Source organism: Polypterus senegalus, chromosome 8 (genome assembly GCF_016835505.1).
Source record: "Polypterus senegalus isolate Bchr_013 chromosome 8, ASM1683550v1, whole genome shotgun sequence".
In the NCBI taxonomy this organism is placed as follows: domain Eukaryota; kingdom Metazoa; phylum Chordata; class Cladistia; order Polypteriformes; family Polypteridae; genus Polypterus; species Polypterus senegalus.
The window spans coordinates 35,199,266-35,213,529 of NC_053161.1; the positions used below are offsets into that span (position 1 = coordinate 35,199,266).

The 14,264-nt window shown below is 37.1% G+C and overlaps 2 protein-coding genes across 5 annotated transcripts in view; one reads left to right on the forward strand and one right to left on the reverse strand.

Annotated features, from left to right (window-relative positions):
• Positions 1–1,770: 1,770 nt before the first annotated feature.
• Positions 1,771–3,003, reverse strand: LOC120534544 (uncharacterized protein K02A2.6-like). The gene has a single exon (XM_039762141.1). It carries the CDS (start codon positions 3,001–3,003, stop codon positions 1,771–1,773), a length of 1,233 nt encoding a protein of 410 aa, XP_039618075.1.
• An 8,292-nt stretch (positions 3,004–11,295) lies between these two features.
• LOC120533876 (leucine-rich single-pass membrane protein 1-like) overlaps positions 11,296–14,264 on the forward strand; it is a 61,032-nt gene continuing 58,063 nt past the window's right edge. For all 4 annotated transcript variants that reach the window (XR_005634638.1, XM_039760950.1, XM_039760951.1 and 1 more), the window contains exon 1: positions 11,296–11,426. The gene's annotated coding sequence lies outside the window, so the exon portion shown is untranslated. The remainder of the gene's footprint in view (positions 11,427–14,264) is intronic.

Here is a 14,264-nt window from a genome sequence, read left to right on the forward strand (position 1 = left end):
CACTGTCCAGAGGGGTGTTCTCAGTGTTGTGTACCTTGGAAGCATCTATCATAACTGAGCTGCTTTGGCTACTTTGAGTTCCTGAGGTAACTGCTTTTAGTCCATCTAATGAAAGTGGTGAACTTAAAATCATGGGTTCCACGTTTCCACTATTTGCCACACTGGCTTCAGCTTTCCTTGGATGATTCAAGTGGACTCGTCTAAGTTCCCCATTTACGTTGACTACAAAACTCCTTGGCCCTTGTTTTCTGCAAACATTTCCTCTAATCCATTTTTCTTTCCCCCCTTTCCAGTTTTTTACCCAAACTGCATCATTCTCTGAGATGTGATGTTCCATACATCCGGATTTGTCATGAATGTGTTTTTCATGGTTTTGTTTATGTGTTATTGTTTGTTCCATGTTTGGTTTTAGCAGGGAGAGTCTAGTTTAATTTCTCTTTTTAAAAACAGTTCTGCAGGTGAATGACCCGTGACTGAATGAGGAGTGCTTCTATACATTATCAGAAAGTTTGCTAAACGGTGTGATAGAGATAAACATCTGTGTGTCTTGGCACCTTCCAACACATCCTTTTCAAGTGCCCTTTTCAAAATGTGTACACTTCGTTCAGCTGCACCATTTGTAGCTGCATGGTATGGAGGAATCAAAGTGTGTTTAATGCTATTTGATTGTATAAATCTCCTAATTTCTTCTGATACAAACTATGGTCCATTGTCCGATACCAGCTCTTCCGGAATTCCATATGCTGCAAATAATATTCTCAAAGTTTCAATTGTCAGGGTTGTTGTTAGCCTAGTTAGAGGGAAAACCTCAAGCCACTTAGAATGGCTATAAATAAGGACTAGAAAATACTGTTGGTCTTTCTCAGCAAAGTCCACATGAACTCTCTGCCATACTCTAGTAGGCCATTTCCAATAGTGCAAAGGGGCAGGTGGTGGCTGGTTACGTACTTCACAACATGCATCACATTGATGTACTTTTTTTTCAATTTCACTGTCCATATTTGGCCACCATAAATAGCTTCGTGCTAAAGCTTTCATTCTGCACATTCCCAGGTGTGATTCATGCAATTCTTTAAGTAACTGCTCACGATACTTAGGTGTTATAATTACTCTGTGACCCCAAAGTACACATCCTTGCTCAGTTGAGAGTTGATGCCTCCAAATAAAAAAAGGTTGCAACAGCAAATTTTGCACCTTATCTGGGCACCCATTTAAAGTTAAATCAAGCACTTAATATTGGATCATGTTTGGTTTCTTTTGCAATATCAATACAGGAAGCTCATTTGTGTTAGACAATGTCCAAATGTCTGCAGTGTCTGCATCTACGTTTTCCCTTTGCTGCTGAGGTCATCTTGACAAAGCATCAGCATTGCTATGTTTTGCAGATTTTCTGTACTGAATGTCATAGTTATATGCAGACAGAATGACAGACCACCTCTGCATTCTAGCAGCAGCTAAGGTAGGTACTGCTGTTTTAGGACCTAGAATCGACAACAGAGGTTTGTGGTCTGTGAGCAATGTGAACCTTCGGCCATATAAATATTTGTGAATTTTTTTTACCCCAAAAATCAAAGCTAATGCCTCTTTTTCGATTTGGGCATAGTTTTTCTCACTAGAGCTTAATGTTCTTGATGCAAAGGCTATAAGCCTCTCTTCGCCATTTTCTACATGTGATATCACAGCTCCCACACCATATGGTGAGGCGTCACATGCTAAAAATAAGGGCTTTTGGGTATCATAATGGGCCAGTACTCTACTAGTGGCCAGCATTTATTTACATTGATTGAAGGCTGCTTTGCACTTTGAAGACCAGTCCCATGTCTTATCATTTTGTAACAACTCATGAAGTGGCTGTAATACTGTAGACAATCTAGCCAGAAACCTTCCATAATAATTGAGTAGGCCTAAAAATGATCTTAGCTCTCCAATATTTTTGGGTTCAGGAGCTTCAAGGATGGCACTCACCTTTTCTTTTGTTGGGTGCAAGCCATCCTTGTCAATTTGGTGCCCCAAATACTCCACACTTTCTTGCATAAAACTACACTTTGCCTGTTTCACTCTAATTCCATATTGTTCCAGCCTTGACAACACTGCATCCAAAATCTGTAAATGCTGCTGTGCTGTTTTAGCAGTAATTAGGATGTCATCCAGAAAACATGTGACATGTTCTAATCCTTGTAAAATCTGGTCCATTACCAACTGAAAAATGGCAGGTGCACTGGAAACTCCATATGACAATCTGTTGTAGCAGTATAAACCCTTATGGGTGTTGACCACCAGGTATTGTTTTGACTTCTCATCCAGCTCTAACTGTTGGTAAGCATGCGACAAGTCTAATTTGGTAAACAGCCTACCCCCAGCAAGAGTAGCAACCAAATCTTCTGCTGTAGGCAGTGGGTACTGTTCCTCTTCTATACTTTGATTTACTGTAATTTTATAGTCACCACATATTCTGAGTGACTGATCACCTTTTGGTACCACTACGATTGGGGCAGCCCAATTGCTGCTTTCAATTTTAGAAATTATTCCAGCCTTCTCTAATCTATCCTGTTCAAGTTCAACAGCTTGTTTAAGTGAATATGGCACAGGCCTTGCTTTATGGAACTTAGGACTAATATCCGGCTTCATTTTAATTTGTGCTTTGAAATTTTTGATTGTCCCTAGCCCTACTTCAAATATCTTTTTGTGTTTAACCAAAACCTCCTTTAGTGACAGTGGTTCAAGACTTTTAATTTGAAAAAGACTGGCCCAGTCTAATTTAAGAACTTTCAACCAATTTCGCCCCAGCAGCGCTGCCTTACTTCCTTTAGTAACAACCACCGGAAGCACTACTGACTGCTCCTTGTATTTTACTTCCACATCTGTCTTACCTATCAGCACAATTCTTTCTTCTGAATATGTTCTTAAATCCATAAACGTTTCTTCCAGTTGCTTATGTGGCATAAACGTTTTACACCATGTCTCTGATATTATAGAAACAGTGGCTCCAGTATCCACTTGCATTACTATGTTTTTTCCTTCCAGCATCACTTCTACATGTATTTCTTCAACTTTTTCACTAGCTGTGAACACCGTGCAGACTCCTAAGTCACTGTCACTAAGATCAATTTCTTCCTCTTTAAAAAACAGTTTGCTGCACCTTTATTCTCGGTTTTGTTTCTGCACACGTGGGCGCAATGACCTGTTTTAGAGCAGGAGAAGCATTTTTCGTTTTTGAACTTACACATCTGAGCATCATGCTTGCCTCCACAGCGATAACATTTGTTGTCCTTATTAAAGTCCTCCCCTCCCCTTCCGTTGTAACTTAATGCCGTTTTCTTTTTAAATGACATGGGGCGATATTCTTTTTGAGAAGACTGTTCTCCTGAGCGATACACATTCCGCACCAACTCCGTTTGCAAGGTGGATTTGCAAGCCAGTTCCTTCGAGTTTTTAGCAGCAAGTTCCATAGCTAGCGCCGTTTTACAAGCCTTATGAAAAGTTAAGTCTACTTGCGACAAAAGTTCTTTCTGTATTTCTTCACAGTGTATGCCACATACTAACTTATCTCGCAGCGCTTCTTCCAGAAAAGTCCCGAAATTACAACTCGCTGACAACTGTTTCAAGGCCACAACATATTCTGCGATACTTTCCTTTTCGCGCTGGTTTCGTTTAGAAAAACGGAACCATTCCGCTATAATCAAAAGCTGCGGTTTGTAATGTGCTAACAGCGCTTCTTTCAGCTCCGAGTACGTCTTTGTACTTGGAGTAGCTGGCACAACTAAATTCTTTAACAAGCCATAGGTCTTTGCGCCTATAAAAGACAGAAAAGCACAGACCTTCTTATCCTCTGGCATGTCGTTTGCTGTCATCCAGAGCTCCAACCGTTCCAGGTAAGAACTGAAGTCCTCCTTCGATTCTTCGTATTCATATATTTTTCCTATTTGAGCCATTGTTGCTTTTGCGTTGAGTTCTCTGGACCCGTCTCGTCGCCAATTTGTTATATATCCGTATTTTCTGTATACGTTTTAAAACAAACAGATTCCACAGGGTGATGAACAACAGGAACACTTTATTTTACAAACTGAATCAAACTCTATTTGCTCTCTATTGCTTCCTTCACACACACTGCTCTAAACTCCACACCCCCTTATTTATATTACACATGCGCACATAACTATTTCCTTTACCATATAATAACATTTACAAATGAAGATGTATACATAACAGTTCCCTTCGGGGTTTTTTCTACATATTTAGCAACAGGTTTTAAAAATTGATTTTGTCAGATTTTGTATGTATATATAGTATGGTGCAAACATTTCCCTGTCTTATTTGGTATGCAGTTTTTATATAATTTGGTCACATCAGATATGCAACAGAATGAACTTGATTGCAATGTTTGGTGTAAACAATTTTGAGTTTGAGTAAGACCAATAGTAGCAATAGGTTTGTAAATTAACTCATAAAGCTCCTCTGAAACGCAATCTTTTATCTGTTTACTCCAAATTAAGCAAATAATAAACCATTTCTGTACACTTCAAATAAGCTTTTAAAAATTTCTGATGCAACTAACAATTTGCAAGTTGAGGGATTTTTACATATAATTCAAATACATTACAACATCATCATAATTGTTGCCTTTTGTGTTATTTCAGAAAACCTTTATCGTACCCACGGTCTATCAACAAATTAGACAATTTGATGGCTAATTTCCAAATCCACACAATATTCACAAAATAACAGACAATAAAATAAAGAATTTCCATTTACCTTTACATGTATTATACAGTGTGGAATATTGTCAAGCAAAAGGTATTAAACTTGAATTGATCATAACCAATATACAACTTGAAACAGACGCTATGTATGGAAACAACAAATTTTAGCAGAACGATCCTCTGTCCTTCCACCTTAGCTCAATGCTCTATCTTTTTACTGTCTAAGACCCTTACCCTTCTTCACTTGTCAATGAAGCCTACTGGTCAGTAGTGTTGCTTGTCCACACTGCTTTTTGCTTCTGCTGGAGACCTTCAATTGCATACACTGGCATGCCCACAATATACATGACATATGTCATGTAATGTCCACAGCATCAGTTGTGAAATGCGTCAGATAACCCTCCCACAACCTTAATCTTAACCATAATGTAACCAGACATTTTGTGACAATGTTGAGGGCATTAGGTAACTGACCTCAGTATTATGGGCTGTAATTATACTCTGCTGGTTCAAGTGCTACTCTTTGCCTTAAAGGTTTTGCCAGAAGTATACAGAACTTTACCATAGAGTACTCGGTCAGGATAGTGTCATTATTGACAAATATTCCCCAGAAAAAAAAAAAAAGAAAACAGAGAGGTTGGCTAATTTTCTTTTCTTTCTACAATGTCACCAAATTTTAAACACATCAGTCAAAATGGTTTTGAGATTTTATGGTATTTCGTTTGACCTTTGCTATTTTGGAATATGACATTTCTTAGTGGATACCTACTGCCCTAGATGTACAATCTTTCAAGTTTCATTATTCGTTATTTTTAACTAAATAGTATTTTTGTTGAGTTAGTGAGTGACTGAATCAGTCAAATTTGCATTCTATTTATTTATAAAACATAGGCATAGTTGATACCAACCTAATCATTTCTTGATTTGTAACACTTTTCAGTGCAGAAGCAAAGGCCAAAGTGAGGCTGCTGAGATTTCTTTGATTATTAAATATGGCATTCCAGCAGTTTTAAACTAAGGCTGTACAAAAGAGTTTGGAGTTTCATCAAAAATTACTAAAGGACATTCCTATTAAAATTTAGATCCAAAACTATACTACATTAACCATAACATCTGAACCCAAAGTGTCTTTTCCAAACTAAATTGAAATGGCTGCTGTTGGACTGGTCAAACTTGTGACCACAGCTGAATGTGAAACAGAACTTTCTGCACTAAAAAGAATAAAACCCTTCTGGGAATTAAAAGTTCCACCATTAGATGAATCAGAACACACTAAATAACTTGATACTCATTTATGCTCATTTATCTGGAGAGTCCTGGCCTAAGAACTGCAGACAACTGAGCTACTAAGAAGCAGAGAAGAATTAATATAAGATTTTATGCTACGTAGTCACTATGAGTACTACAAGGTTTTCATTACCGTGTGAGCTGCTAAAAAAAATTCTGTGAAGAACACTGCGCTGTTATAGTTGGACATAAGAGTTCCTTTCCTGGTGGATACAAGTTTAAAATCACAAGGTAAGATAGCAAAAGAGTTCACATGCCAGAAGTGGCAATAATAGAATGTTCTTGTGCAGTAACATTAGAAGACTGAGATTTGGAAAAATGACTAGCTGTTCTGCTAGAACAGGGATTTTCAACCTATGGGGTGGACTTACGAGTGGTGCAAGGACACATGTCAACTGGAGCGCAAAGTTTGATTGAAAATTCAGTGTGAAATCTTATTTATCTTTCAAAGTCATTAATTCAATATTTGGCCTCTTGGGGGAAATCTCACAACAATGACCATTATCTGTTTTGCGATCGTTGGTGACCATTTGTTTGTGCGTACTGCTTCTAGCAAAGGACAACTCTGTAGATGGCTAAAAAGTTCATGGTTAAAAATGAAACAGTGGCTGGCCACAATAAAAAAGTAGGCAGCAGAAATGCTACTAATGTAACTGACAGCAACAAAGATATCAGGATAGTGGCAACGAATCTATTGCTGAACCCAACAATGATGAGCCTTCAGCATCACATGCAGCATTAACATCAGAACAGAGAATGCACTCTGTCAAAAGTGAAGCAAGCGAAGGAACTATGATGAACAGTACATAAAATATAGGTTTGCTTGTATCATAGTACTGTAAATGGCTAACAATGTCCACAATGTGTTATATGTTCTGAGGTACTTGCAAATGTCAGTCTGAACCCCCTTAAATTAACAGGACACTTGACCATGAAGCACCTAAACCTCAAAGATAAACCTGCTGACTTTTTTCGCCGTAAAGAGTCAGGGTTGGCAAGTCAAAAACAAACTACAATACCAGTTAAAGCACTGACGGCTTCACTTAAAGTGCAGAGACTCTAATTCAGGGGTGGGCAAAGTCATTCCTGGAGGGCCGCAGTGGCTGCTGATTTGAAGTCAAAAATGGAGGAGTAATACTCAGTCTTTCATTTTTTTCTCTTAACTTTCCTCCCAAGTATTTAGTTAAACCAAGTACTGCATAATAAATACACACAGGTGCAAATGGAAATTAGTTAAATTAAGAACTGCTGCTTTCTTTTGTCATCTGAATCTTATTGCTAATAAAAAGCCACTAAAAACCAAGGGAACAGTTGTTTAAGACTAAAATAAGCTATAAGGGTTCAAAATCTTAACGAGCGAAATAACCAAAATGAAGCATAAGTGTTGAGCAATAAGTGCTTCAGATTAAGCAAATGGATTGGAACAAACCCTGCAGCCACTGCGGCCCTCCAGGAATGACTTTGCCCATCCCTGCTCTAATTCATCCAGCAGCGATGGAGATTTCTAGAACTTAGCACAGAGACAAGTTTGCCAGTGATATTGAGAAAATACCACTATCCGATAACACAATTAGACATTTTCCATCCTATCGTACATCAAAAGCAGTACTAATAACGTTTACTAACAGTGAAGGACAATTTAACACTAGCTGTGTCCAGCATTGAATCCTGAATTCATAAGACGGTGTGTCAGAAACAAGCTCAACCATCCCACTGAATAAGGAAGTTCCTGGCTTAAATTATATGATGGATGTAAACAACCTGTTTTATGAAGTGTATGCATTGTGGACAGCAGATATTATTATGTGTACATCCTGATGTATTTTTTGTGTGGTTGAGGGGAAGGGGGGGGCTCGAGTCTAAAGTACGCACAATATGGGGGAAGCATTTTCAAAAAGGTTGAAAATCCCTGCTCTAAAGTAGTATTTGCATAGTTATCCCATAGGTGCACTTAACTTAATGCATTCTCAGCAGTTGTGGGAATTTTTTTCACTCCTTATGCTTAACAAGCAAAAGTGAATGTGGCTGATGTATTTAAACTTTTGGGTGTACACTGCCAGTTCCCAACAAAATCAATAGGTGATGCCAAAACCATTACTAATTAGACATTTTTCCAGATTATTAGAGTTTTATTTAGCATCTGTCTGATTATTAAGCTTATAAAATTCACAAACTTGGTTAATTCAATTCTATTCATTGGGAGGTGGTGTGTAAGGAATCTCTGTTTCACCTTCCAGCTGGGACGCCAGAACTACTATGAAGAGATCTGCACAATTTATGAATAAATTTAATAAATTGTCAAAAATCTTCTTTAAATAACTTTAAATTTCTCTGTTAGTGGTTGAACGTGGTGATAGACTATTTTTCAACAAATAACCCAAACACACAAACAATATAAAACATAAATTTATTCTTAGTTGACATTTTTCACAAGTATAGAAAAAGGCACCTAACTTATGAATTTTATTTCTCTGCTTAGTGGAACATTTTCACGCTTATAGAAGAAGGCACATGTCTTATGAATTCTGATCTTTCAGTTAATGTGGTCCATATGGATAAGTTCTTCAGCTAGTCATTAATTTTCTAGTACCTGCACTGTGAAAGTGTTTTTGATTTGCTCAAAGATAGTCTGCACTGTTTTAACATACAGTACAGCTCCTCTATGACTTCTGTCTTTAGCAATACAAACATGTGACTTTCGTGTGGTCTCTTTTACTTATTTATCTCACTTTTGACCATCATGGTAGCCAATTGTAGTTATGGTCTTTTTTCACTGGTCAAGTGTCAAGTGAAATCTCTGGATATCAAATTGCGATTGATCAATCTAAGATGCATAATTAGAGGGGCCACAGTGAAGAGAACTAACACTCGCGCTGAAGTTAAGAGTGTCTGGCAGCTGCTTCTTAAACAATGGACCTATGTCCCAAAGCAAGGCAAAATGAGCAATACCAGTCTGTCCTTCAACACTCATTACTGCTTTCTTTTCATTGTTATTTAAAACTGATTAAAAAAGTGCAATGTTTGTGCAGTGCAGTGGTTAACTGTCCCACAAGTCCAGTGTCCAAGGTTCAAATTTCAGATTTTGACATCTGTGTGACACTTGTTTGTTCTTCCTGTATTTACATTGAGTTCATACAGATACAACCCCCCCACCATATATGTGGTAATTTGTTCTTCAAAATTGGCTCTGTGTGAATAAGGGTGTGTGCATGTAAGGAGCCTGCAGTGGTCTGGCATCTTCTTCAGGGGTATATCCTGCCTTGTGCTCTGTGCTACAACAATTGGTACCAACTACTAAATTGGTAAATTGGCTGCAAAATGGATAGATGGAAGTATTCACAATATGTTATAATGCCCTATGACCTTTTTAGCAGATTATTAAATACATACAGTAGTTATATATTTCTACCAGTTTAAGAGCAATTTTTTATTTCACCCCCAGATGTGCTTCAAATTGTAAAGTTATTGGATCATAATTCTTATAGCCAGATGCACTTCCTGACGCCAGCCTGGTTGAGTTACATTTATGGGATGGTGACCCTATTCTAACATCATCTCACAAGGGTAAAACACTTAGCTATGTCATTATTTATAATTTTACAGAAGCATTTCATAAATGGATAATTATTACACTTTTCAATTCTTTTTCTTTGCCTGCCCTATGAAGAACTTCTCCCCATATTGGGAAAATAGCCCACACAGCCAGACATTTCTGTGCTTGCTTCTTTCCACACCCACATTATGGTTTGGAAAATGTTTCCCTGAGACAAACAAGTTAACATATTTTGTGTATTTCTATTTCTTGCAATGGCCTTATCTCTGTGAGCACTTTCACAGCTATAACCACTTTGCTGGCATACAGAAAATCATTACTATGTCACCATTTCTAACTTTAAAAATTTCCTCACAGTACAAACAGAGTAACTTTGCAAGATTGCATGGGAATGAGTTACTTTTAAGTGTACCACCATTGAAATTCATGTAAATATTCATTTTTCCAGTGTTTTACCTGCCTTTTACAGTGCAGAGTTACTGGGAATCAGTGCCTATCTAAGTGGTAATGGATGCAGTACCAATGCATGGCAAACACATTCACACAAATTGGCTCTCCTTGCCAAGATATGTTACTTACATTAATATAATTAGGCATTTTAGCAGTTAAAAGTATCCTCATAACTAGAATACAACCTGATCTTGTAGACTGGCTCGTCCCTTACAGCTCTCTACAGATAGCCCCAAAATTAGAAGCAATCACTCTTTCTAAGTTAAAGTAACACACCAGTTTTATCTATCTATCTATCTATCTATCTATCTATCTATCTATCTATCTATCTATCTATCATTAGTCACTTCTTATCTATCTATCTATAGGCATGCATGACTTTTCTTCTAAAACCTTCTGTGTAAAATTTGGCTTATGACTTTGAGTGGGATTCATGATTACATTACTTCAGCTCCTGATCCCGGGTTCAGCCTTGAACTCAGTTCCTCTGCTCTGCAGTGATTTCCTTCTACAGTTCAAACACACAGTATTAGAATGGTGGGCAACTTTAAATAGGCTTGACGTGTGTGGATGTGAGTGTGTGTGTGTCCTGCACAAAGCTGCTGTATGGCCATTGCTCCCCTTGAGCCCTAGATAGAAAGTGGCTGTTGTAGGAAATGGAGAGATGAATAAATAGTGCATTATTTAAAGCTCAACTTCTATTTCAGCCTTTATAACAGACTACTGCTTTTGCTATCTCCTTCATAATATTATTTAATTTTCCTAATGTAATATTAGGGAAAAAACTAAGACAGGCTCAGGGACTAAAATAAACCTTTTGCTAGTTCATTAATAAAGTGAAGACCGTGATTGTCTTTCTTCATTATGGTCTAGTGTGAAGTGATAATGTGAAATTTTAAATCTACATTTTTATAATCATGGTTTTGGAAATTACTATAGAAAATATGCTAGTAGTGACTGATTTTTAAACTAAGCTGAGTTTGCAGATGTTTGATTTTTTAACCTCATAAACATGAAATTATGCCATGGAGTATTCTTAAAAATATAGTTAAAAACATCTAAATATATATGCAGTATATACATATGTGTACAATTGACGGTGTAAGTAGCATGTCCAATATTTCCTAAAGCAAACAATGAAGGCAGCTTGTTTGTTTTAAGCTAGTCATTCTTGAATCTGTTAATCACATTTCAGTTATTGTATCATTTAAAATATAACAGTGCACAGCTCAAGAAACATGATGCCTTGGCAGAGCAGTGCATCTAAATATAGGGTTTTAAAAAGATCCCCACGCTAATGACAAGGCAACACTGACCTCATTTCTGCAGGCTCTCGCAGCTTAACCACTGATTAGGCAAAGAATTTTAATGAATTCATTGATTTTTTTGATTTAGGTAGCCTTCCTAAAGTTGGACATTGGCTGCTTAACATTCCGGTGAGTAACGATAAGATTATGAGGCAGACAAATACAGCTTTAATAATTAGACATCATTAATTACCACAGAATTTTTCTTAGGAGCAGAATCCTTAATTCTGGCATGTTATCAGTCTTTTAAAATGTGTATTTTTGCTTTCATTATTTTGAATTTTATTGTCAATTTTTTTAAACCTACGGCTTGCTGTAAAGCTGGCAAAACAATCTGAGTGCTAAGAAACAAAAAAGCAATGTGATTTAAAAAATGCATAGCTGTACAGATCGTAGCTTAAAAATCAGAAGACTTCCATGTAACTAGACTGCAACTATAGGAGATCCAAATGTGTCTGATAGTGATCAATATTGCATAATTAATTGAAAAATAAGTCAAATTACTAATTGATCATTTAATTCTACCATTTACAAAAATGTATTCTGAAAATGTGTGTCTATGTATGCTTGTAAAACTAGCTCCCATTGAAAAAACTAGCATTCTATGCACATGTTCTGAGCATAATATAAAATGCCACATAATGACATGCAGCAAAATCTTAAACTGCATATCAGATACCGCTTATATTATTGTTTTTGCATATTATAATTACATAACATTCATTCTCAAAGCTGCTTATGCCAGTTTAGGATCAAGGAGGGCTGGAGCATACCTCTGTTTTCTTATAATACCTTTGAAATGTAAGCATGAAAAATGTATTTTAATGAGTGCAGGCAAAATATGTTGTATTTTAATTCACTTGACTTTCTCAGTATTGCCAAAGCAGTTTTTCTTTTACATTTCCAAAAAAACTGCTCGGTAAGTGGTGTTAAAGAGCAAAAATCACTTGCAATACAATACAAAAAGGATTGTAATTTTACATTTACTTAACACCAGGCGCCTGCTGATTCACTATAAATAAGGCTTTAAGAAAACTTCCACTTCTTTTCTATGATTTCCTTTTAATAAATATTTAGTGCATTGGTACAATCTGTTGAAAACAATGAGGTTTGAATACATTTTCTTTGACTGCTGTTTGGGAGGGTGGCACAGTATTGCAGTGGTTAACACTGGTAACATCACAGATTCAATGTTCAAATTCTGCACTCAGCCTTGGCCTTGTAGAATTTGCTTGAGCTCTCTGTGTCAGAGTACATTCTTCTTCAGGTTGTCCAGTTTATCTTCCACATCTCCAGGATACTCAACTGATTTAAATGGGTTCCAGTGTGACAGTGGCGTAGCTCGAGTTCGTGCCACTCGGGACGGTGCGGGGCTTGAATTTGCCACCCTCCAACATATCTGAATATGTTAAACTATTTAAACAGAAAATTAAAATGACATATATAGAAAAATTAAGATACATTTTGCATAGATTTGTTCATATATAAAGAAACAGCAATAATTTTTTATATACATTTATAAGCATCAACTAGACAAGAATATAGTATGGATGTACTGATAAGCCCTGTTCTAATTATTAGTTTAATATAATTATGCTACGAAAACCAGAACCAAAGTAATAGGTGGGGATGTTTTCTGCGCAGAGCAAGAACGCATTCGGATTAATAACGAAACAAAATTATAAATTGTAAATTAGTTGTTTATCTTCCTAGAAATTATTATCGGTGTAACGTTTATGTTTATTTTTGTCATTGCCTCATACATTTCAACTGCTGTGTCTGATGCAGAAGGACAGTCTGAACATTATTTTTGAAGCATTTGTGGTTAAAAATCAGAGAATTTGACTTTTTTCATACATGAGTATTTTTCCGAACCCTGCTGCTTACACACGAATTGTACTGAGCCTTGTGGCCAATAATGCCGCCCCCAAAAATGTGCCACCCGGGGCAGACTGCCCCCTCCGCCCCCTCCCCCCAGCTACGCCACTACAGTGTAAGCGTGTGTGTGTTCAAAGGTGGGCACTGCAATGAACTGTTGTTCTATCTAGGGCTGTTTCCTGCTTTGTGCCCAGTGCTTCTTCTGACTTATAGGCTGTGGCTTCCTTCAAGACCTTGAATTAGATTAAGTTGGTTTCAAAATGGTATGGTAACCACGTGTACCTTAATTTAAAATGTTTGGGATAAGAATGCACTGTAAATATGTTGACAAATGTGTAACCCATATTGCTGCAAAGCCGACGAGTTTCTTTTCCTTTTCTGCCTCTGTACATACCTATATGAATGTTGGTGTTTTATTTAGTTTGTATTCTGTATCAGTTATTATTTGGTATTTATTACTTAAATAATGTATTAAAACTGGTTTATATCAATGTTCTTAAGTGAAAGGAGCCTTTTACAGTACACTGTATAAAACTAAATATACATATTATATGAATAGTATAAAGCAGCATATTAATAGCTATTAAACTGACCATTTCAAATTATTCTGTCCAATTAACACATGACTAAATAAAACAGCAAAGCATTGCATTCTGAAACTATTGCTCTGTCCGGTTTCACATCAGGAAGGGGTTTTCCTGCTTCTCTGGGGAGGTAAAGGCTATGAAGTCTGAATGGACCCTGTTTAAGACCTCAGTTGTAAGAGGTAGCTGCAAGGGGCAGTGGCCAAACCTTCAATGGTGCTTAACAGAGCAGAAAAAGACAGAAAAGGTCTTCCATTGCAACGATAGCTTGAGAATACTGAGGATTCTCTGAGACCACTGAGGCAGAAGCTACAGTGGTGGTCAAAGAGGAAGACTTTGCATAAGGGCAATTATGTAAGGACATGAAGAATGACGTTCAGACAATTCAGGAAGGGTAGGATGGCAGTGACCCAGGTTCTTCTCAGTAAGAGTGGGAAAGCATTGCCGTAATCTACCAATATTGTTGAGAAAGAGAAGGAACAGTGCTCTAAAGCCCACTGGATAT